The 24,104-nt window shown below is 32.8% G+C and overlaps 3 protein-coding genes across 10 annotated transcripts; 2 read left to right on the top strand and 1 right to left on the bottom strand.

Moving 5' to 3' along the window:
• The first annotated feature begins 4,683 nt into the window (after positions 1 to 4,683).
• Positions 4,684 to 9,517, top strand: LOC107606151 (uncharacterized). Of its 5 annotated transcripts, none has more exons than XM_016308138.3 (4): positions 4,684 to 5,675; positions 7,026 to 7,164; positions 7,264 to 8,879; positions 9,163 to 9,517. In XM_016308138.3, exons 1-3 carry the CDS (start codon positions 4,804 to 4,806, stop codon positions 8,704 to 8,706), a joined length of 2,454 nt encoding a protein of 817 aa, XP_016163624.2. In that variant the 5' UTR covers positions 4,684 to 4,803; the 3' UTR covers positions 8,707 to 8,879; positions 9,163 to 9,517. The 5 variants fall into 5 exon arrangements, with proteins under 5 accessions (XP_016163624.2, XP_016163623.2, XP_088349329.1 ...); XM_016308137.3 differs by having other exon boundaries at positions 9,159 to 9,517; XM_088493202.1 differs by having other exon boundaries at positions 4,685 to 5,675; positions 7,267 to 8,879.
• Positions 9,518 to 12,719: 3,202 nt separating this feature from the next.
• On the top strand, positions 12,720 to 15,668 carry LOC107606153 (5'-adenylylsulfate reductase-like 4). 2 transcript variants are annotated; one of them, XM_088493204.1, is made up of 4 exons: positions 12,720 to 13,503; positions 14,170 to 14,357; positions 14,436 to 14,560; positions 14,905 to 15,668. In XM_088493204.1, the coding sequence occupies exons 1-4, from the start codon at positions 13,291 to 13,293 to the stop codon at positions 15,345 to 15,347; spliced, it is 969 nt and encodes a 322-aa protein (XP_088349330.1). In that variant the 5' UTR covers positions 12,720 to 13,290; the 3' UTR covers positions 15,348 to 15,668. The 2 variants fall into 2 exon arrangements, with proteins under 2 accessions (XP_088349330.1, XP_088349331.1); XM_088493205.1 differs by having other exon boundaries at positions 12,777 to 14,041.
• A 497-nt stretch (positions 15,669 to 16,165) lies between these two features.
• LOC107606152 (putative protein phosphatase 2C 10) lies at positions 16,166 to 19,045 on the bottom strand. Of its 3 annotated transcripts, none has more exons than XM_016308140.3 (5): positions 18,653 to 19,045; positions 18,354 to 18,529; positions 17,252 to 17,491; positions 16,866 to 17,142; positions 16,166 to 16,749 (listed from the first exon to the last, which is right to left on the bottom strand). In XM_016308140.3, exons 2-5 carry the CDS (start codon positions 18,390 to 18,392, stop codon positions 16,457 to 16,459), a joined length of 849 nt encoding a protein of 282 aa, XP_016163626.1. In that variant the 5' UTR covers positions 18,393 to 18,529; positions 18,653 to 19,045; the 3' UTR covers positions 16,166 to 16,456. The 3 variants fall into 3 exon arrangements, with proteins under 3 accessions (XP_016163626.1, XP_016163628.1, XP_016163629.1); XM_016308142.3 differs by having other exon boundaries at positions 18,354 to 18,465; positions 18,593 to 18,971; XM_016308143.3 differs by having other exon boundaries at positions 18,354 to 18,465; positions 18,653 to 18,971.
• Between the last annotated feature and the right edge of the window lie 5,059 nt (positions 19,046 to 24,104).

The raw sequence follows: 24,104 nt of genomic DNA, 5'->3' as shown, positions 1-24,104 counted from the left end.
TTTTGTTTGAGATTGTGGTGGTTTGAGTTTGATAGATGGTATTTTGTTTTAAGTGTTGTATTGTGCTTGATCCTTCATATACTTTGGTTAAGGATGTGTTGTGTTGTTTGGCATATATAATGATGTCACCTCTCTCTTTGTGGTCGAAAACCTTGCAAAATTGATTAAAAAAAATAATAATAAATAAAGTATGATCTGTGTTGCTGTCGGGGATATTTTAAAAAGAGGCTATCACCAAACTAAGGATCATCCTTGATTCTAACAATTTTACTTCTTTCTATTGGCCACTTAATACCCTTCTCTAATGCCTTATGACCTTTTAGAAGATTTCTCCATGCTCATGCTAGGTTGGTGCCAATCTCAGCCTAAAATTGAGTACTTGAATTATCTACTTCTATAAACTTTGAAAGGCAGAGTGTTCTTTTGTGATTAAGCGCCATTCTTGTTTTGCAAACATTGTCTGGTTAAACGTCTTTAGGTTTTTGAAGCCAGTATCTCTATGTGCCTTAGGTATACTCATATTATCCCAACTAATTAACTGCATTCTTTTTTATTGTAATGTTGTCCCATTAAAATTACATCATTATTTTGTATAGCTCATCAATTAAAGAATCTGGTAATTTAAAATAACTCTGCATATACATAGATATGATTGAAATAACAATATTAAATAGAATTTTTCATCTACTAACAGATAGTAAAGAACGTTTTTAAAACTATAATTTTATCATTATTTTTTTTTAATGTAGTTAAAAATTTATATCTTTGATCTATTAACTATCACTAATATTCCAATTATTTATCTTGAAGTCTAACATATTTGATGCCGAGAATCTCTGCTAATTTTTTGTTTATTTTTTTTGGTGACTTTTTGGTGACTATTTATTTGTATGTATATATATTCACATTTTACATTCATTTACTTGTTTTTCCTATTCTTTTTTTTTTAATTTATTTTCCTTTTTAGAATATATTTTTTTATAATTATTTTGTAATTATTATTGTAATTATTTGTCCTTTTCTGGGTTTACTTGTTAATTTTTAATTTTTTATTATTCATTATAACATTTTGCAAAAATTAGTCAAATTAATTTTTTTTCTTTGTAATTATTGCATTTTTGAGGAGACATAAGCAAAAGATATAATGCATAAATATACAAATAGCAAGGTGTTTAATCTTTAGATAAGATAAGATATTATTTTAACTTATTATGATAAGTTATTTTATAAAATCTGAACTTAATTATAAAAGTTAATTTAATAGAAAACAATATATAAATTAATATAGGATTCAATGTAAAATGAATACAATACCTACTAAGAAAATTCTTCTAATAATAAATAGAGCCAGACAATTAGCTCACAGCTTTTTAATAATAAAATTGATTAGAGACTTGGAGTGAGTATTGTGATTTGTAAATGTAAGATTGTATTTATTTATAAGAATGAGGCATTAAGATAGAAATACTGAAATATAAAATTATATTTGATAGATAAAATATAAACAAAAAATACTAAATTAATATATTTTATATTCATCTTAATAAAAAAATACAAAAATATTAACAAAAAATACTATTTTTTTTTATTATTTTTATTAATTTTTTATAATTATACTTTTTATTATTATATATTTTTTTAAATTTTTTAAATAAAAAATAAAAATACATTATATTTTTTATTTTATTATTAAATAAAATATAAAAATATTAAATTTTATGTTTTTATGTTTTAATATTTTATTTTTAATATTTTATTTTATTTTATTCTAAAAAAACAAACGCATCGCATATTGTAGATGGATGGAAGTTGGGAACCGCCAATTATTGTGTGCGGTACGTAGTACGTACAAATGGTACAAGATGGCAGCCAGCCTCACGAATCATGATCAAGTAGTTGCCCTTCCTTCACAAACCTTAACCAACGTCTTTGTCTTATGCTATCTTCTGTGGAAATTGGAATACCTTCAATATTTTTTATTCTCTGTCCACTGCCACTTGTTTTCTTCGGCTTTTTGAGATTTCAAGAGCCACTCAATTTTCTTCTGTCCAATACTCTAATTCCCTTCCCCCATATCTTCTTCAACGAATTTTTTATTTTTAATATTGGAGTGGTAGTGGTGTTTTTTAAAAATGTGGATTGTTGAGGTGTTATATTCAAATGGAGACTAGAAAAGCAGAAATCGGACGATTCGATTTATTAGAAGTACAGAAATCGGACCGTTCGATTTCTAGATGTACACAAATCGGACCGTCCGATTTGTGAGAGACACACAAATCGGACCGTTCGATTTGTATTTAAAAAAAATTAAAATATTTTAGATACAGAAATCAGATTTCCGATTTGTATACTTTCACAATTTTGGAAAACACAAAAAATTACAATGTTATGGTATATCATATCACCACTTCTACTTCCATAATAAAAAAAATTAGTGCTTCTTCAACAGCAAGATCTTTCTTTCACTCATCCAATAGCTTTAGCTTCTTAGCTTATATATTCTCTATTTTTTTTTACAAAAATATTTTAAAATATTTTAAAAAATTTAACATTTAATTTGTTATAATTTTATATTTAGTTTTTTTTTTTAATTTGTTTTCATTGTATCTCTGAGGTTAATACCCTGAATAGAGATGTATAATTTTTTTATTATTCTGAGTTTAATTTTAACATATTAACGAAGTAAATAATTTTATATAATTATTTAATTAAATATTATATCTTTAGATGATATTTTAAAAACTGAGTTTAAAAACTATATATTTTTAATGATGTGATAATATGAGATTAAAATTTTTTGTAAAGTTATTTTGTACCGTCTATTTATAAAAATGAAATTCTTATTATATCATATAAAAAATAAAAAACGTATCGATAGACTCGTTCATCCTTTTTTTTTTTTTTTGGGTACAAGTTCTGGAACCTCTCTTTTTGGGACTTTGTTCTGCCTTGCTTACACGAGATGAAAGTTTTATGTTGTTTAGAAAATATTGGGCTTCCGTGGACAAAAGTGTTTCACATTCATAACAGCTGTAGATATGGTTTCAGTTATGAGTTATGACCCAAGAGTCCAAGTCCATAAGTAACCCACGAAAAGGTGATCCAAAATTCGAAATTATATACGGTTTATCCAAAAAAAAAAAAAAAACTATCCGTTCTTTAAATTAGTCCCAAATTTTTTTAAACTAAATTTATCTTTAAAAAATTTTAAGATAGTTATATTAGTTTTTCTATTATTTTTATTATTAATAGCGTCAAAATTTATTAACGTTACAGGTTAGTGACATTATATTAATCACAACACACAATTGATCATCTTAATTAGCTATTAATACGATATATCAAACCAGTTTCGAATTGAGGAGACCTTAAGATATTTAAATTCTTTAATTTGGGATTGATTTGATTTGATTTCATAAACTTGTCATATTAACTATTAATTAAAACTACTAAATATATGTTGTAGTATCATTTAATGTGTCATATTAACAAATTCTAATGCCATCAAAAACAGAAGTGGTGAAAAGATTAATATGATCAAGTTAAAATCTTTGAAAAAAAAAATTTGATTTAAGAAATTTTTCGAGAATCAATTTAAAAAATAATTAATCTTTTAAGAATGAATTTGACCATTTATTCATATTTTAAATGTAACAAAAAAATATATATTAAGCTATGATAAACAAATTTAATTTTAATATAATTATAGTATGAAAAATAATTTACCAATTTTTTTTGAAAAAATACTAGAGAATTATTAAAATTTATTATTTTTGGCCATCATTTAACCATTAATGTTTAAAAGTATGAGATAAAATATATTGTTAAATTACCAGACTAAAGAAATTAAATTAAAGGAATTAAATTGATGATTAATTGATGACAAAAAATAATAAATTTTAATAATCAAAATTAGATTAAAAAAATTTTGATGGCCAAGGATTAATTCGTCGCGTTTAATTATCAATTTTACTATATCTATAGGAAAAGTAGGATGTCCAAAATCTAATTCCGCCCGAAACCGATCCGAATTCGTTGTATATTTTGTCGGGTTTAGGTTTATCATTTCTACTTGATGTTATTTTTGTGTCAGGTTCGGGTCATCCAATTTGGTCCAAAGTTATTTGTTACGATAAAAATATATATTTTAGAGTGAAATTAGTAAGGTTATATTATATTTTTATATTTTAATTAATATTTTTTATGTTATACGGTATTATTTTTGTTTTAAAATAATTTATTTTAATATAATTATGGTATAATATTTGATAAATTTAATTTTTAAAAATAAAATTTTATTATTTTAATATATAAAATTTATAAATTTGTATATTAAAATAATACCAGTTTAATCCAACCCGGCCCGGCCCGGCCCGGCCCGGCCCAGCCCATGATCACCCTCGGGAAAAAGTAAAAAATTATTTTTTCTATGTTGTCCGCTTCAGTTCACCCAGCCATTTTAAACCGTCCTTGAATGGCTTAATCCCTACAGACATACAGTTACCCTTACCCATGAATTCCGTTTAACTTTGGTGCATGCACTGACCACTCACGTGATAGGAAAATAAATTAACCAATAAAAAAAAAGTAAATTAAGAAAATGTATTTGGAGAGTTGAAACAAAAATATTGAGAGTGAGGAGAGGGTAGCAATTTTTAATATTTTTATATATGGAAAATTTTCAATTATTCAATCTTTCGCCCCCAATTCGATTTCAGATTCAGTTCCTAATCTCTCTTTCCGCTTCTCTCTCTCACACGTAACGAGGCACACACCAAAGTAACGGTGGCGAACCCAAATGCAATGGCGACGGCGTCAGAGCCCTCCGCCTCCGCCGCAGACGACGAGGAACGCCGCCGCTCCCTTCAAATCGAGTCTCTCCATCTCGTGGACTTCCGCCAACTCTCCCAATCGGAGCTTTACTCGCTCTCCCTAACCTCCTCACCCGCCCAACACCGTTGCCAAGACGACGCCGTAATCCCTAAAATCGACCGCTCCGTCTTCAACGAGTCCGCCGGCAGCCGCAAGCAGACGTTCTCCCGCCTTCGCCTCGTACCGCGTGGTAAGCAACCCAAACCCGCCCCTTCCCCTCCCGCCTCCGCCGCCCACATTCCCCTTGACGAAGAAAACTCCAAAATCATAGAAATGCTTCAGAAGCTCTTCGGCGTGGAGTCTCTCCGCACCGCCGCGCGAGACGGCGGGGGAGGAGGCAGCAGCGTAGGCTATAACGCACTCGTCCCCTTCCAGGGGGAGTTCAAGTCACCGGAGCCGAACGTCTTCGCGCTCCAGAACATTCCGATCTGCGACGTCGCGGACGATAGCGCGATGAAGAAGCGGAAGCGAGGGCGGCCGCGGAAGAACGAGAATTCGATGGCGATTGTGCCAGTAGCATCGCCTCTTCCTCCGCCGCCTCCACCGAAGAAGAAGGAAGATGGTGAGGGTTTTGTTGACCCGGTTTTGGAAGAGGTGAAGAAGAGGACGGTGGGGTTAGAGAATGAGGCTCAGGTTGTTGAGTTCTTGGAGGGTTTGAAGGGAGAGTGGAGTAGTCAAAGGAAGAAGAAGATGACTGTCGAGGCGAGTGAGCTTGGTTCTTTCTTGCCGGCTGGGTGGAAGGTCTTGCTTTCTGTCAAGAAGAGAGCCGGTCGTGCTTCCATTGTTTGTCGCCGTTACGTAAGGTTTTTCTCTTTGCTCATTTTATTTTTATTTAGTTTTGTTTCTTTCATTTGATTGTTTTGCTAGCTATAGATGCATGAAAGTGTGGTATGTTGTGTTTAATTGATTGTTCGAATTCAACGGCTGAATGATTTGTATATGGAAATTAAATTGACCTATGTGTGTCATTTCCCTGAATTGTTATTTGTAATGTGATAGTTCTTTGCATATATCCTATAGAGGTAGAGATTTGTAGCATTATTGTTATCAAGACTTATGTGTTGTTCTAGAGTTTTATAACACTATTATAGTATTAGTAATATCAATCAAGGTTTCATGTGATAGTACTTTGCAGATCCGAGAAAACAAAGCCTTGAATTCAACTATTGTTTATTGATTGATTGATTTATTTATTTTTTTATTGTTTTGGTCTCACAGTTCTCCATTGGAGGGAATTGTGTTCAAGTTCACGTGTTTGTTTTCTTCGCATTGTTGTGATGCTTGGCCAGTGTCAATTTATTTTTATTTTTGTGGGTCTTTCTTAAAGAATTTAATTCTAAGCATATTTCTAGTGCAAGCTATTGTAGCCTAGCATATTTCATTTTTTTAAACTGATCAGTTTTTCCTATACATGATCAACTCGGTGGAGAATGACACTCAATTTTCTTAGCGAGTCTAGTTTTAATTACACTCTCATTGTGAAGTTTTTACAAACCAATCATTGTTGTTGTTTTTTTTTTCTTTTAATTTTTTGGGGAGGGAGAGGGGGATAATATGTTCTTTGTTAACTTCTGATATTCTCAAGAAGACATTTCATCACATTTTGTGTTTGATCCAATTAATTTTGACTTTATTTTTTGAACAATGAATTGAAAATATTTCTCGTTTGGTGAAAATATAACAATTGATGTGGCTAACTCCTATTATCTCTGTCTTCCTCTTTGATTTGCTGTTGGTGTTTACCATCAATTAGGAGTAATTGACTAAGAAACAAAAATTAGAAAATGGATGGAGGGATGAGTGAGATTGTTGGGATTTGAAGGTTGATGGATTAAATTGATAGAATTGTTTTTTAGGAGTTAGTTGATGAGTTTTGATTTTGAAGAGAACTCCATTTGAATCTTCAAACCCTTCTCTTCTCTCCATTTCCCTCCAAAATCAAAACACAAACACACCCTAACGAACAAGAATGCTGCAAGTATTATTTCTGAGGATGGCAAATAGATTTTATTAAAATATTTAGTTGTGATAGCCATAACTTGAATTCTAATGGTAGAGACATGCATATATGCTTTCTTGTAGTTATAACTTCTTATACATATATATACATATATTAGATTCTTAATGGATTTCCTTAATTTGTTGCTTTGCAGCCCTTATGGGCAGCAGTTTGAGTCGTTCAAGGAAGTCTCTGCACACTTGCTTTCGTTTTGTGGAGAAGATATAAATATTGTAAAATCTAGTTATCCCGATGACAGTCCGCAGTATAATATCAATGTGCCATCTGGAAGTGTAAGCTATTATATTTGTGATGTTTTTCTTATTCTGTTCCAAAAATGAAAGACAGAAATTTTAGGGTTTTCTTTTCTTCCCTGTCCACCTCCCATCCAGCAGGTTCTTTGTTACGGCCCTGCTGGAGACGTAAAGCCTGATGCTGATGCAAGCTGTCTAAGTTTAGCTAGAACATCTGTAGAATCTCACCATAAAACGCAAGTTAGTGTTCCATCATCAACTGAAAGAGAGAAGCTAAACACTCTGAATGAGAATTCCAGTAGCTCTTTGGCTGGGGGTTGTAAATTAGGAGATTTTATTGGTGGAGTCTTTGACTATCAAACTGCAAATTATCGATCCATGATGGATGGTACCCATAATGTAAATTCAGTTCGCGGATGTTCAATTGAGGAAGATAGAGTTCTAAATCAGAACACGGTTGATATCATTGAAGTTAGTGGTGCTGCCTGCAATCCTATTCCTTTGGTTCTCCCAACTCCTGTCACCAATAATGAGAGTGGTATTATTCAACATTGTGATGAAATGAATTCTGTGACGTGCATAAGAAATGGTGTTAGTGATTTTAGTACCAAATGCCATGAAACTGCTCCCTGGGGAAATGCACAAACACTTGTTGACAACAATGGGGATGGTGTTTCTGAGAGACTAGTGGAAGATGAGCAGAATGTAGGTTCTGGAAGCAACAGGCCTTTTCCAAATGCTGAGGGGAAACGGTTTATAGGCAACAATTTAGAGATTAGTGATGGAAAGCTTGCTAAGGATGACAAGCAACACATTTTGTGTAGTGATCAGTCTGAAGTTAAAGATGTTTCTAGTAATTCTCAATTGCAGAGTAGTTCTGATGGATTTTCTCTTCCTCCATCTCAGAAAGAAATGAAACATTTTTCTATAAATAGTTCAGACAGAATGCAAAGTTTTATGCTGACAGAGTCTGCTATCGGAGACTGTTTTGACGGTGAATTATTACCTATTGACAAGAGAATTTCCCTTCCCACTGGCCACACAAATAATGTTTCTTTAAGCACGTGCACAGAAGGTGCCTCTGACTGTGGTGGGGTTGATGTTGCCCCTAATCTTTCAGTAGGAAATAATGTCAATGATAATCACGATCCTCCAACTGTTGAGCTTGTGACAAGCTTTGCAGAGGAAAAGAATCCATTGAATGACCAAAATCACAGAATAGACTATTTGTTGCAGACAAGTTCGAAATGTAACTTACTAACTCCTCCTGATGATGAGCAACCCTCGATTTTTGAAAATCTGTATGATATTTCTGCTGGTACCTTTGATGCTGCTTTCATGGAGCCTCAATTAGGGCTTGGTTCTCACAATAATGATGTTGCAATAGATACATATGCTAATGAAAGCATTATGCAGGGAACATTGCAAGGTTGTGAATCTGTTGCTCTTGGTAGCAGTGTTTTAAACCCATTTGATAAGCAAAGTGATAATGCAAATAAATCTTGCTTATCAGAGAATGCCAAGAGTGAGCAAGTTGACATACTTCAAACCAACTCTATGGGTATGCCTGACTTTCATTAGCAGTCAGATAGTTCGGGTGCAGATAGGCTGACTAACAAATATGCAGTGGATTAAAAAGTTTCTGAATTAAACATGTATGGTAGACTGGTAGTTCTGCAGAGTGCTCTGGTGGTAACCACAAGGCTCTGCTTGTATATTCTCAACTTCCTGTGAAGTGCGATAGCCTAGAAAAGGTAATGAAACACCCTTATATTCAGTGTATAGAAAATTATTTTATGATGAACTCGTGTGTCTAGGGATCTTCGATACCTCTTTGATCAAATTGTTGCTGAAAAAGGTTCAATTTTTCAGGTTGTTTGATGAGATAACAACATAGTGGTTAGCATGAAATATTTGCTTATGCATGCTTTTCTGTGTTTTTTGTTTTGTTAAATCAAAGTTACACTAGATGTAGATTCTCTCTCTCTCTCTCTCTCTCTCTCTCTGCTGATTCCTTTTCCTTTTGGTACTAGACAGAAAATTGGTTGGAGGCAGCATTATTTTGTTGATAGATTCAGAAGTTTGTGCTGGTGGCATCTCCATTAGAGATCATTTTGCAGTTCTGGTGTGATGCTTCTCATGCTTCTTGCTAGTACTCAGATGCTTGTTTTTCAAGAAGTTCCCTTTTGTTTTTTCATTTTTGTAGACTGGTATAATGACATCAAAATTAGGTCTATTCTAGATGTTAGTTAGGTTGATCATATGTTGGAGCTATTCTTTCCCCTATTTTTTTTTTTTTTTTTGGAGAAATTCCAAATTACCTGATGATTTTGGTCTTTGACAAGAAAATAACCATTGCACCATCCTATTGATATTGTTTTGAGATTCTTTATCTTATGTGTACTGCCTGGTTTAAATTCCTTATCACATTTATTCGATTTTAATTGGTGTTCTCATCGCCATAACAAATTGGCTACTACAACCTTGCACTTATGAGGAAGATGAATTGGTTTTTTTTTAGCATGATGACTGATGAGCATGGAATTATGAGGGAACTCAAGGGTCGAGAGAGATCTAGTATTTAATTTCCCTTTAAAAGCTAACACTTAAAGAATCAAAGACAGTCCCTTTTATTACTGCATTAAAGATAGTCCCTCATATCATATTGAAAGGATTTCTTTCAAGATAGCCTAAAGTGATTATAATCTAAATTTTGATTTGATAACAGACAATAAATTTTGTAACTATAATTGTAGTCTCCTTTAGATTGTTACATTTTAAAATTGTAACATGATATTCCATCCTAAACAAGGAGTATGAAAGTAACTTTGGGTGAATCAAATAGGGAAATTGATTTTTTCAAATTTTTTTTCTGGTAAAATGTGATTTTTTACCTTACACTTTTTAAGTGAGACAAAAAGAAAAATATGAGAAAAGATATTGAATGATAAAAAATAATATTTTAACAAATAATTAAAGAAAAAAAAATTAAGATTCACTCTAATCAAATTGAGTGGCTTGAGTTGAATTTTAACACACCAAGGATCATCTAATCAAATTAATCATATGCATGATTTCTGAAGTGGTGCAAGGATAACTCAAATAGTTATGCCATCTAATCATAATTGATCTACGATTGATTTCTGAAGTGGTAGATGGACATGTCAAATATTTATATCTACGGGATAGGGATGTGAATGGGTCGGTAAAATTGGGTTTGATGTGATCTAAATTTGACCCGAAATATATACCGGGTCTATTTGTCAGACTCGAACCCGGTTCTAGACCCGATGAAACCTATACACTTTCGGGCTACGATTATACCGGGTAAAAATCAGGCCGTTAATATTACATTACCTTAATACCTTCTTATAAGTTAGCATGTGAAAATATCCAAATTTTCAAGATTCTAACCATTATTTGACATGGTAAAATTCACTTAAAAAAATATAATAAAAACTAACTCTTCTCTAAAATTAAAGCATAACCATAATCAATACTAATATTGTTTAATAATACCCAAGTCACCAAATATTTAAATTAATACAAATAACACAGTATTATGTATTAGTCTAAAGTCTTATACATTTTAAACATATAGTCTTATAATGACTAATAACACAAAATATTAAGGTTTACAATACTTAAATTCCACATAAGAATAACCATTATTCATTTATTCATCACTAATAACACAAAATATTAATTGTATATGATGACCGGGCCACCGGACCGAGTTCGGGTGACACCAGCTATGGCCCAGACCCGACTGGAAATAATGACCGAGTCTATTTTTGAGACCCTACCCGACCCTAGACCCGGTGAAATCACATCAAATTAACCCTTAAAGTGTTCGGAACCGGACCGGATTTTCGAACCGGACCGAGCCATACACACCCCTAGAACGGGATAAGTTTACTATTAAACATAAGTTTTTATTATTATTTCATGGCCTAAAATATTGTTTTGGAAAAACTACCAAAAGTACTTATGAAATTTACGAATACTGACAAAATTATCTATAAACTAAGAAAATTAACGATGTACCTTGAAAGATGGGTTCCGTACAACAAAAATATCAAAACCCTAATTTTTTGTTAATTTTTTTAATAAAATTTTCAAACTACTCCACCATTAACCTCAACTCACTTTTTCAACCTTTCATAACCCAACCTACACTTTTAAAATCTTTGCCATGGAGTCCAAAACTACTCCTACAACAGACTAGCCTGAAATCAATGGTGGTGGTGGAGGATCGGACCTCAACCACTTTAGTCATAAGTTTTCGAACCCTCTTTATGCATACAGACAGCACCATGACCCCTCTCTCTTCTCAGGTGCGCGACGACAATATTCTCTTCGGCTGGGTCAGGTGCGCCACGACAACGTTCTCCTCGGTTGGGACAGGCGCGCCACGGCGACGTTCTCCTTAGGTTGGGTCATAGGCGCGCGACGAAGGTATTGTAGCCACCTTAAGAGTGAGAAGAGGATGCAGTAAGAGGGGAGGAGATTGGCAGTGATGGAATAGGTGGGTGGCGGACGACAGTGAGAAAGTAGGAGGAGAGTTATGTGACTCTGAGAATTTTTTAGAGAAGGAAAAGTGAGGAAAGAGAAAGAAGTGGAAAAAGAGGGAGTGACGGTAGAACGAGGTTAGGGTGGGGTAGTTTGTGAATCTTATTTAAAAATTAACAAAAAATTAAAATTTGGATATTTTTGTTGTACGAAACCCAATAACTCATCTCTCATAGATACATAGTTAATTTCTTTAATTTATGAGTATTTTTGTCACCATTCATAAAATTTATGAGAATTTTTGGTAGTTTTTTCTATTATTTTTTGTTCGTAAGCAAAAATTTAAAATATATATTCTCATGAATCATTAAGATTTGGAATAAATTTATAAACTTGTAAAATAAATTCATCAATATATAAATTTTATTTATTTATTTCATAGTGTAGATCATTTTATAATGACGAAAACTGAAATTTTAATAATATTAAAAAATATATTTTCATTTAACTTGTTAAACTTTAAATTTATTTTTTAATTTTTATATTTATTTTAAACTAAGCTGAGATATAATTAATTTTTATATATTTTATATTAAATATAATACAAAAATTTAATGTTTTTTAAAGATATTTTTCACGTGTAATTATCTTTATGTGAAGGTGATAGTTAATAATTATTAGATAATAACTACCAACGAGTTATAACTCAAATGACATAATCTCTTCATACTCATCTAGATATTGTGAATTTCAGTCTCACTTTTAATTAAAAAAAATTTATTAAATAATAATTTAGTCAAATTTATTAAATTATCTAATAATTTTTAATTTTTTTTAACAAATTTTGTTTAATGGGGAGAAAATGGATTGTCGTTCGGTGTTAAATAAATAAGGGAACCATCTTGAACAATATGAACAATCACCAATCAAGTACATCCTAATTTAATACTACTAATTAAATTTAAAATTAATTTATTTTTTTAATCCTATTAATTCACATTGTTCACATATTGTTCAAAAATATTGTTAGTTACCTATACTTTTCCAATAAATAATTAACTATTTTTATATTTGGGGAGATAAAAAATAAGGTGAAGGCTGACATGCATATAAAGCATGCCGAGACACTTAAACCAACCATAGTGCTTTAATCTGTTGACGAAAAAGGTAAAGAATGAACCAAGCAAGTGAAACCTCTCTCTCAGACTCTCACGCACTGGTAAAAGCTGAACGGTGATGCCGTTGCCACCACCGATCGTCGCACCCACCAACTGATACCAATAGCAATAACCCCCTTCTTCTTCTTCTTCTTCTTCTTCCCACTCCCCATTTTCCAAACCAACCCAGCCCCTCTTTTTTTTATTCATTTTTCAGAAAAAAAAAGAAGAAAATAAGAATCTATCCATTCAGATTTTGCCACGTCAGATCCTCTCATCTCTGTCTTCACGACCTTCCTTTCATCTCCCTCATTCCCCTCTTTTTCCCTTCAAATCCTGTACGCTATACGATTAGGGTTTTCCATTCCCCCAAACTTCCTTTCTTTTCTTTTTTTTTCCCCCCTAACTTTTTATTTTTGGAAACTCTTTTCGGCTCGGTTTGGTGCCAATTTTTGGTTCGTTCGTTAGTCGAGGGGGAAAAAAAGGAACGAGGGAGATGATGAGGTTTTCGGGATCGGAGATCGTGGTCGCCACGCTGCTCTGTTGGAGCATTTCTTGCACCGGCCAACCGCACAAGGTTTCGGTTTCTGCCGCCGACGCCGCCATATGTCCGAAGGAGACAGTCTTTGATTTCATATTAGGGTTTCGAGATGCGACCTGCTCGCTCCCTGATTCCGTTGGATCCATCCGTTACACTGGTGTCACCGAGGTCACTCATTATTCTCTTTCCCTTTACCTCTTATATTTATTTCGTTTTAATCTGACGTTGATACTGCAATTTTAGGATTATTGCTTTGACTACCCTTTTTGTGATATTGAGATGATGAATCTGTGATTGCTTTAATTTTCAATAATTTGAGTTTGGAATTTGGAAGCTGGAACTGCTTATTATGCTGTTTAGGTTTCATGTCTTCAGCAACTGTGAATCAACGTGCCTTGTTGTTGGCTAGCTAATTTTAGAAACCGTAGGGATTGCATTCGCCAAAGGAATAGTAGGAGTGGTTTTAGGGAGCTTTATACTTGAGAGTTTACAGAGAAAGGGAAGGGGAAGTGGGGAACACCTCAGCAGCTCGCCCTTCCATACCCCGGGGTTTCAGGGTCATATATTTCAGTGTGTAGGATCGTAAGGAGAGGATCCACTTTCACAAGACATGTTCTGCTTTGTCACTGCCATCCGTAGCCCTTCCCACTACCATAGCTCCCAAACAGACCTATGTTATTTTTCTTCGTTGCTGTTATCCGATCATGTATGTTTTCAAAGAAACTTTGATTTGTTAAATCCAGTTCTTAGAACTTCTTTCAAATGTTTATGGTTGCTGATAGAGGATTGTAAGTATGAATTTATGATGCCTAATTGCCTATTGAAACTATGCAGGGAGATGAGGTTACTTTGCAGAAGGCATTGAGTATGGTTCACAAGAATAGTCATGAATATGTAGCTGTACTTTTCTATGCATCATGGTGTCCTTTCTCTCGGATTTTTAGACCAGTTTTCTCAATCCTGTCTTCCCTATACCCTTCCATTCCCCATTATGCTATTGAAGAATCATCTGTTAGGCCAAGGTTTGTGTTTTCAGTCCCAATTCCTTTCTTTCAAGTTTCATGGATTCTTTCCATTTAATGCCTATTTGATTCTTGCAGCATATTATCAAAATACGGTGTTCATGGTTTCCCTACACTACTCATTTTAAATTCTACTATGCGCATTCGTTATCACGGATCTCGGATATTGGGTTCTCTCGTAGTTTTCTACAATGATGTTACCGGTAACATTCATTATGTCACTTTCATATTTGTATTTGTATTTTGGTATTGTCGCTTATGGGTTCATTTATTTTACATAGCTTGAAGATTTGTTAAGCTTAAATTTAAATATTTGATCATTCTCATGCTCTGCATGTGCCTTGGTTGTTCTGTATTGCAATTAAATAGTGTCTTTTACATGTTAAAGGGGGAAAATAAATAAGCGTATCCTGAAACACGCCATGCTTAATGGTTCCACAACAATATTAGAAACAATTAGAATATTTTCCTGTTTATGCAATTTGGGAATTTAGCTGATCATGATATCCCTATTTTCTTTTTAGTTAATCTTTGGTTGTCATTGCAGGAGTTAGGGTTGATTCACTTGATCAACTATCCCTGGATAAAGTTGGGCATCTGTCAGTTCATGAGAGTCATGGTACCACAGAGCAAGAAAGTTGCCCCTTTTCTTGGGCCAGATCTCCAGAAAATTTGCTGCGGCAGGAGACTTATTTGGCTTTGGCCACTGCATTTGTGGTTTTGAGACTACTTTACTTATTTTTTCCTACACTGCTTATGTGTATCCAATATGCTTGGAATAGGGTTCTCCAAAACGTTAGATTAGGGAGCTTGTTGGAACATCCTTTGGTGTATCTGAAGCGAACAGTACAGTCATTTAAATGCCTTAAAGAGCCATGCAAGAGAAGTAATCTGCAGGAAGGAGCAATGAATGCTAAAGCTTGGGCTTCTAAGTCCCTTGCCTCAGTCTCAATTGGGGAGGCTAGCACTAGCCGTGGTACCCACCAGTAAGTATATGGAACCAACCAGTGTTCCCTCATGAAATTGGACATTTGGAATATCCTAAAAGAAAGCATGGCTGCAAGTTATGGCATGTAGTTTTGTGCTCAGTTAAGCCTTATGAGTAGTGAGACCAAATTATGTTACTGATTGATGTAATTCCGTCCCTTATAAAATCCTGCATTCAGCATTCTAGAAAAATCGAGACTTCAATGTGTATAGTTTAAAATGTAGCAAACTCGAGCTGAAATATGTAATTCTTTGACTTTGTAGGTTTACTTGAAGGTCAGTCGACGACCATCAGTTGATAAATTAATTTTTGTTGGGAATGAAGTGAATGTAAATCCTCGTTTATTACTGAGTACTGACTGTATACCATGTTCAGGTACTGGATGTTTGCTTGGATATTTGTAAAAGTTTAATAAGATGATCATCAACAGATATCATATAGAAGCATTGTTATCAAGAGCCATTATTTAAATTTTAAAATACTTGTTTTGCCCCTTTTGGTGATTGAATTCATCCCACTTGAACTAGCCCCTTCCTAGTTCCTCTCATTTGCTGCCTGATGTAGAAAGATAGCTAACGCTTGACGCATTGTTTGTTCTGACTTGATTCTCTTTCCATCTTTTTATGAGCATTGACTAATATTCATAAGTGGGATAAAGGTAGATCATGATGAATCAATTATTAAGAAATCATTAACTCCTTGATACCTTTTCCAAGTGTTCTCACTACTCAAAGTATTTCTTGGAAAACCATCTGAAGGACCAAGGTGCACAGCCCTCTCCCCTTCCCCATTTGGAACGATGGAACAAAATAAAGACGTGTGGACCAAAATCAAAACATCAAAGATATATAGGGTCCATTCGTATCAAATGATAGTAACAGCCATGGATTAGGACCAATCACCGTCCAAACAATCACTACACTAGCACAGATTTTGACATAAAGAAATGGGACATTCTCACACGGACAAAATCTAATACAAAAAAGGCACTTTTACAGCTTTGCATAACTGACTCAACCACGAATTTAGACCAATTATGTGATATACTAATGTATGCATGAATGTATGTATGTATGTATGTATGTGTGTATGTGTTGAAAGATAATGATGATCATCTAAATCTAACGACAACACAAGATATGTCATCTTTACTGTCTCTTTCTAATGCTTCAGCAGTTAATTGCTTTGCTGCTTTCTGTGGTTCTTTCATCCTTCTGGCAATGTCTACTGCCTCTTGATTTGTCATTACCTTCCAGAGTCCATCACTTGCAAGGATTAGAAGATCAGTATCAGCATCTATATCACTTGTTTGTACATCTGGGTCTGACCGCAAATGCGACTTTAAGCTCTTATCTCCAAACGCACGTGATACTGCTAGTTGACCATTCACTCTTGGCACGTCACCTTAGCATTCATTCATTAATTTGTTCATGTTAGTGCCATCCTCAAATCATCACTAATTCAAACACCTTTGCATTCATGTAATGTTTTGTGTATTTGTTTCGGATGGAGAAAGTTACCTGGCAAATTGGAGACAAAACCACCTTTGTTCTCAATACTACCTCGTTCAGTGTTAGGTTCATGGTCTGTGGTCATTTGTAAAGCTTGTCCTTTCTTTGAAAGAACAGCTCTTGAATCACCAACATTAGCAATCCACAACCTGCGTCCATTGATCAATATTGCAGTCACAGCCGTCGATCCACCACGCCCCAAATCGGAACTGTGTGATAGAATTGCCTTATCTGTGCTCTCATATGCTTTTGAGATCGATAAAGTTGGGTCTTCCCAAAACTCATCCTGAGATATCAATTCAAACAAACATTTCTTTAGGGACAAGAAATGCATTCTATTATCTCATTATATCAAGGAGAATAGCATAGAAACATATGGAATTGTACAAACCCACCTCCCTTAAAATGTTGGGGAACAAGTTTTTCTGTAAGTAGGCAGGAACACGGTCTCCAAGGTGGCCATCATAAATTGCAAACAAACCCAATTCTTTGTCTTGAATCTGCACAAACTTGGCAACATGATAATCCTCCATTGGATGATTAGCTCTCCCCTTCACTAGGCTGAAACCATACTTTACTGTCCCATCATGGTTTTTCCCCTTACCAGTGCTTGATGAAGAACGTGTTGCTACAAGCTATAATGCAGCCAAACAAGATTTCAAAATAAAACAATTTGTTTGCTTTCTCAAAACATCTGCAATAATTTGAACATCTAAAAATGATAGAATGAATATCAATATAAAATATGATACATGTTCAAAGAATATTTTCAGATGATATATCATTAACAACATGCTATTGCAGTAGTCATTTGGTCTATTGGGTGGTCATGGGTGCTCCAAGAACAATAGAAAATGGGTTTGTAAGTTAATTGGTATTTGAGTGACTATTATTGAAAACAATTATAAGTTCCAAAGCATGAAGATTCAGACAAAACAAGTATTTCATTACATATCAAAATTGATTAAGTCACTATTCTTATTCTGCTCCATTGTTTGCATAACAGATCAATCTGTAGTGGTTAAGAAGATTAAAGTTGCATACAAAAGTAGTAGTAGTTGAAAAAAAAAAAATTTATTGTGGTTAAGAAGATAGAAGTTGCATAAAAAGAAAAAGAAAGTGGTTGGGAAACGACAGATTGATGTGACATGCAACTAATGAGGCAACTAATCGGTTAATAATCTCTCCTACCTACACCATAATATTATTCACCAAAATTGCTAACCAAGCTAGAAGTTCAAGATTTAGAAAGAAATTCAAGATAAATTATAAAGGAACATTGAATCATTTATCATTCCAAACCACTAAAAAATTCAATATTTTCCATCAAACTAGGAATTTCAGAAAAAGAACTGAAGTTTAGCCTCCAAAGTAACTGAACGATAACAAGAATATAAACACATTAAATTCAAGTTGATCATGGAAATAGTCCTCCACAGAAAACTGAATATGCATCAAATTCAGTAAGAACTAGAGAATAATGTCACATTTTCTTACCTGAGAGTAAGAAGCCTTGAAACAGCACAACTTAGCCATGAAAAAGAACAGCTTTGGAGCAACTTGTGGAATGATTTCAGTTATTTTTCAGCATAGGCTACTCTGCAGACATCTTGAATTCAAATTTGGAGAGAAACCCAATTCAGGAAATCACAGCACTTTTACAAATTCAATAACTTCATGGTCAAAAACAAAAATCCAATAGTCAAAAGCAGAATTTTCATAAACAACAAACCTACCCCATAAAGCCAAAGCATAAGAACAGAACAGAACAGAACAGTGAGTGAATCTCAGCTCACCTATCCAATCAAAATTCAGAAAGGATTCAATTCAACTTGGGAATTGATTAGATGATAGTTTATGCTCACGCTCTTTCTCTCTTTCTTTTCCTCTGTTCAGCTTCCTAGTTCGCACAAGCTTTATATATATATGAACTATGATGATGATTATGACAAAAAAGAAACATAGTAAAAGGAGTGAGGGAGAACATCTTTTGTGGGAGAATCTAAACAAAACGATAATTATTGTGCGAGACAAAAAGGAAGCTTGTGTTATTTTTTCTTCCTTCTCTTGTGTATTGATATTATTATTATTATTTTTATTATGTAACCGTTTCGGAAGCCTTAAACTTCACAAAGACAAAAGATATATACTCCTCTTTTTTTAATTAGAGAGTGATACGAAGAGGAAAAAACAGAGCAATGTTGACTTTGCTGGCTTCTATTGTTTACTGATTTTGTCTCTCTGCTTTATCCAACCATTTATCTTCGCTAAATATTAAAAACATAATAAAATAAATATTTTATTTATGATCTTGCAGAGGGAAATTGCAGGGTGATTCCTTGTTTTCTTTAAAGAGAATAAAATAGTGTGGATAGGGTGTGTCTTTTTAGGGTTATTATCGGATACATCATACATGTAACTTATAAGAATTTGCAAACTTGAAATATATAACTTTTCAACCATGTTGCGTAAATGTCAATAATAAATCATTAATTATTTGTATAAAATATACATTAAGAATATATGTGTATATATATATATATATATATATATATAATATTTTTTTATAATTTTATCACCTCATCAGAATAGTTTAACTCTAAATTTTGGGTTAATGATATTTGGACCTCAATATTAGGTGTCACATTATTGTAATTTGTAACATATCATATACTAGGGTCCTCTCTTCTAATTTTCATTCCCCCCGCCCCCCCTTTTCTTTGACACACTATTTTTTTTTTGGCTTTATCTTTTAATTTTAATATATCTTTTGAATTGCAGACGTATTTTCCATTTCAAACATGGTTAATTAAAATGGTATTAGTGATATTCAAATCTTTATGATTCCATCAAAAAGCATAGATACTAATTAAGAGGGCTTTCAACAAGGTTTAGCCATTTTGCTAATGAGTAAAGACACGTGTTAAAACTTCTAAAGAAGTGATAGAAGAAATAAAATCTTAGAGAATTTTAATATAATGGACATTTGAACTTTTTTCTAAAAAAAGAAAAAAATATATATAATAAGTACTTTTAAAATACTTTGTTCATTAACAAAAATAATTCCTTTAACTTAGGTTTCATATTTCTTATTTATATTAAGAGGAATGCTAGGAGGCCAGCAACTTTTATGATTTGTAGCCATCAAATAGCTATCAATGATGGTTTTAATGGTGTGAAATTTCATCCAATGACTTACTTTTCTTTGCTAGTTATATGCTGGCCAAAATTTAACAAAGTTGTTGGTCCTCTAGACTTTTCCTTAAATATATATCAACATCAATATGATTAATTATAAAAGGTAGTTTAATTGAAATGACCTTGTTTTTCTAGTGCATTATTCATCAAGTAGTTGAAATTTTCAGTGATTACAATAATCAAAACCATAGGTCGTTGACCAATGAATTGAATTGGTCCGAATTTGACTCTGATTGTATAATCAATATTCAATGATGATCATCTTTTACAATTCTTTCATGACAAGGCTAGCTAGTACTCATCATCCACTCAATATACAACGTTATTTGTTGGTTGAAACAAGAATTTTAGACCGTAATATAAGAATAAGACAAATAAAATAAAGATAGTTTTATTCAAAAAGGAAACCAAAAGTTAATTTTTGGCCATTGGAACAAGTCAATTAACAGCAGGCCATCTTTTTTATAATTTCTTTAATATAAGCCATTTTTTGCATAATAGTTGCAAGTTTGCTTTGATTTTTATTACAAGCTTTTGTTTTATTTTTCAAAGTTTAAAAGTCACATATTGCTATAGCCTTAATTTGTTTTCACATTGATATATATTATGAGCTTTTGTTTGATAATCTTATTTAGAGAGAGGATATGATTCGATTACTAAATAGAACACATACACCATTACTTACATAAATTAAAAATTTAAGCATTTTTTTAACTAATAAAGCAAGGAGGGAAGAGACTTTTACCATAAATATGCGGCATAACATATATAAAAGTGATATTCTACATTTCTTTTAGTATGCATCTAATTATGACTTAGCTTCTTTCTAATTACTAGCAACATATCATGCATATAACAAAAGAAACCCTTATGTAGTAACATATATGTTGTCTGATTGTGCATATATCATCATGCATGTTGAGAACTTTTTGGTTACTAAGAACTATTTTTTTTGTTTTTAGAATACATTAAAGTTAAAAAAAAAATGAATTTATATTATTTTTTTTAAATTGATATAGAACTACACCAAAGATTATTTTTAATTTCATATATTTTTATATTAATTTTAGAAATACTTACTAAATATATCCAAAAATCTATACCATGATACATGATTTTTTTTTCTCGATAATATCATCTTGTCAAAAGAAGGATTTAAATAATAAATTAATATATTTATAGAGAGAAACTTTGGAGGTGTACAGTTTATGTCATAAATTGCAGTAAGTTAGAATATATGGAATGTAAATTCAGTTTGCGAGAAAAAAAATACTAATACATAAGTAAAAATGGAAGGAAATATCATATCACAAGTAAAACATTTTAAGTATTTTGGATGTATCATACAAGACAATAGAAAAATTGAAGAGAATATAAAATATAAAATATAAGATTCAAATGAGTTGGTCAAAATAGCAGAGTGTTTGATTTTATAAGTAAGAAAAAGACATCACTAAAACTTAAAAGATAAATGTTATCGCACTGTCATTAGATCAGTTATGTTAAATGTGGTAGAAATGAGTGTTGAGATAGATGAAGCCAGGTACGTATGGACAAAGTAAGAAATAAAGATATATACGATTGAATTTGTTTCTGAGAACAGAAAGACAAGACACTTAAAACAAAATATAAAGGACAGAGATATAAAATTTAGTGTTTTTGTATTCTGTTTGGTGATAAAATAGAATAAATTATGAAAATCTAATTTATTCTTATTTTTTTATTAAAAAATTTAAGAAGAAAAATATGATAATAAAAAATATAATTATGAAAAATTAACAAGAATAATGAAAGAAAAAATAAAAAATAAGTTGTGTGCCTTGTCTCTGGATACAATGTCTCTATTCATATTTCATCCGTCAAACACGATTTTGTGTCTTTGCATTTCTGTCTTAGTGTCCCGTTTCTGTAAACAAACTCAGTTTAAAAGATAAAGTTGGAGTAAAATCTATTATTGATGTTAGAATATAATTAGGATCAATTAGGATCAATTAAAATTATTTAGTATATCTTAATATTTATTATAGGAGATTACGTCTTTATTATTACGATTCTCTTAGCCCCTATAAATACCCTTCTATATTGTATCATTCCACACAACTTGAATAGACACACAAATCCTTGAATAGACACACAAATCCTTCCTCCAGTTTTGTCTCTTGTTTCTAACATGGTATCAGAGCCATGATATCCTCCTTGAAGAGAATAGGTTGTTTTCCTTGCGATGAAATCATCGTAGTTTTTGCACTTTTTTTTTCTATGACATTCTTCTTTCCCTTTTGTCACTCCTTTGATGCTTTTTCACCTCACCAACTAGCCTATTTTCTCTGTCTTGTATTTTTTTGAGTCGAATGATCAAATATCATTGTCATCCGCTGCTTACCTATTCTCATGAAGAAATCATATAGTTTTTGCTCTCTTTCGGCAGTTCCGTCTGTGTTCTCTCGTGGCAGTTCCGTCTGCATTCTCTCGTGGCAGTTCCATCTGCGTTCTCTCGTGGCAGTTTCGTCTGCGTTCTCTCGTGGCAGTTCCGTCTGCGTTCTCTCGTGGCAGTTCTGTCTGTGTTTCCTTGTGGCAGTTCCGTCTGCGTTTCTTTCTGGCAGTTTCGTCTGCGTTTCTTTCTGGTAGTTCCGTCTGCACTTCCTTCAGATAGCAGCAGTTCCGTCTACGCTTCTTTCAGACAAGCGGCAGTTCCGTCTGTGCTTCCTTCAGACAAGCGGCAGTTCCGTCTGCGCTTCCTTCAGACGAGCGGCAGTTCCATCTGCGCTTCCTTCTGGCAGTTCCGTCTGCACCCGTTTTATCAGTTTATGCAGCTTTTTTTCTCTTTATTTCGTTGTTTTAAATAAGTTTCAAACTCAAGTTGTCACTTGAGTTTGAGGGGGATGTTAGAATATAATTAGGATCAATTAGGATCAATTAGAATTATTTAGTATATCTGAATATTTATTATAGGAGATTACGTTTTTATTATTATGATTCTCTTAGCCCCTATAAATAGCCTTCTATATTGTATCATTCCACACAACTTGAATAGACACATAAATCCTTCCTCCAGTTTTATCTCTTGTTTCTAACAATTGAAAAATTAGTAGAATCTCATTTTAAGTAATTTGGACATGCCAAAAAAAATTGATAGAATATTCAACTATGAAGATGGATGAGATGAAAATTAAATAGGGAACAAAAAAATAGAGGAAGACTCAAAAAAATTATATATAAAATGGGTAAAGAAGATCTATCCATATAAAATTCAATAATCTCGTGTAATCTATATATGACTGAATTATTTAATAGGATAAGATTTTGTTATTGATGTTTTGGAAATGGATATTTATTTTATAACAGACGAAAAATATATGAAATAAAGCTGCTGCTTTAATTAATTAACATAAATACATGATCTCTAGCCTTGGAAACGAATAAGGTTTACTTAATTAATGTTTTGACTTTGGACACTATGCTTAGCATGTAAATGTAGAATCCAATGCCATTGCTTGTAGGAAAGTGGAAAACAATTAAAAGGAAGAAATGATAACCCCTCCCAAGATTCTTAAAGAAACGAAGCATAGTTCACACGATCCCATGATGGCCAATAATGGATTATATATATGTATGATTTAATTTCATGATATATATGAATATGATGAGGCTATGGTAGGCTTTTGTGCCGGAATTGTAGCTTCATTTATCCTGTGATTCTCATAATACGGCACCGAGAATATATTGATAATTTCCCACTAAATGAAAGTTTTCATGGAATATATATATAAAAATAAAGGATGGTTGTGCTACATTTGTTCTACAGTGTCAACTTGCTATCCGAAGGTCGTGAATTATTGTTCATCAGCATAAATTACGTGAAAATAACTCATATCATCACCATTATTTCATATAGAATCCAATATCTGCCAAATTATCTACCTGTGAACAATGACCCAATGAGGCAGCAAAAGAAATTACACATATCTAGCGTTTATTTTGAGAGACTAAGACAGAGAGTGAGAGAGTGAGAATTAATATCATGTTTGTTAGTTCAGAGATTGATACTAA

Source organism: Arachis ipaensis, chromosome B7 (genome assembly GCF_059453495.1).
Source record: "Arachis ipaensis isolate K30076 ecotype BB chromosome B7, ASM5945349v1, whole genome shotgun sequence".
Classification (NCBI taxonomy): domain Eukaryota; kingdom Viridiplantae; phylum Streptophyta; class Magnoliopsida; order Fabales; family Fabaceae; genus Arachis; species Arachis ipaensis.
The sequence above is the reverse complement of the archived record's forward strand: the minus strand, read 5'-3'. Positions and strand labels throughout refer to the sequence as shown.

Excerpts from the sequence above, each read along its gene's own strand:
- LOC107606153 (XM_088493204.1), top strand. The coding sequence starts at position 13,291 with ATGATGAGGTTTTCGGGATCGGAGATCGTGGTCGCCACGCTGCTCTGT. Across the intron at positions 13,504-14,169 it reads GTTACACTGGTGTCACCGAG|GGAGATGAGGTTACTTTGCA; the intron begins GTCACTCATTAT and ends GAAACTATGCAG. Across the intron at positions 14,358-14,435 it reads GAATCATCTGTTAGGCCAAG|CATATTATCAAAATACGGTG; the intron begins GTTTGTGTTTTC and ends TGATTCTTGCAG.
- LOC107606151 (XM_016308138.3), top strand. The coding sequence starts at position 4,804 with ATGGCGACGGCGTCAGAGCCCTCCGCCTCCGCCGCAGACGACGAGGAA. Across the intron at positions 5,676-7,025 it reads GTTTGTCGCCGTTACGTAAG|CCCTTATGGGCAGCAGTTTG; the intron begins GTTTTTCTCTTT and ends GTTGCTTTGCAG. Across the intron at positions 7,165-7,263 it reads TCAATGTGCCATCTGGAAGT|CAGGTTCTTTGTTACGGCCC; the intron begins GTAAGCTATTAT and ends CCTCCCATCCAG.
- LOC107606152 (XM_016308140.3), bottom strand. The coding sequence starts at position 18,392 with ATGGCTAAGTTGTGCTGTTTCAAGGCTTCTTACTCTCAG. Across the intron at positions 17,492-18,353 it reads TCAAGGCTTCTTACTCTCAG|CTTGTAGCAACACGTTCTTC; the intron begins GTAAGAAAATGT and ends GCTGCATTATAG. Across the intron at positions 16,750-16,865 it reads TTTTGTCTCCAATTTGCCAG|GTGACGTGCCAAGAGTGAAT; the intron begins GTAACTTTCTCC and ends ATGAATGCTAAG.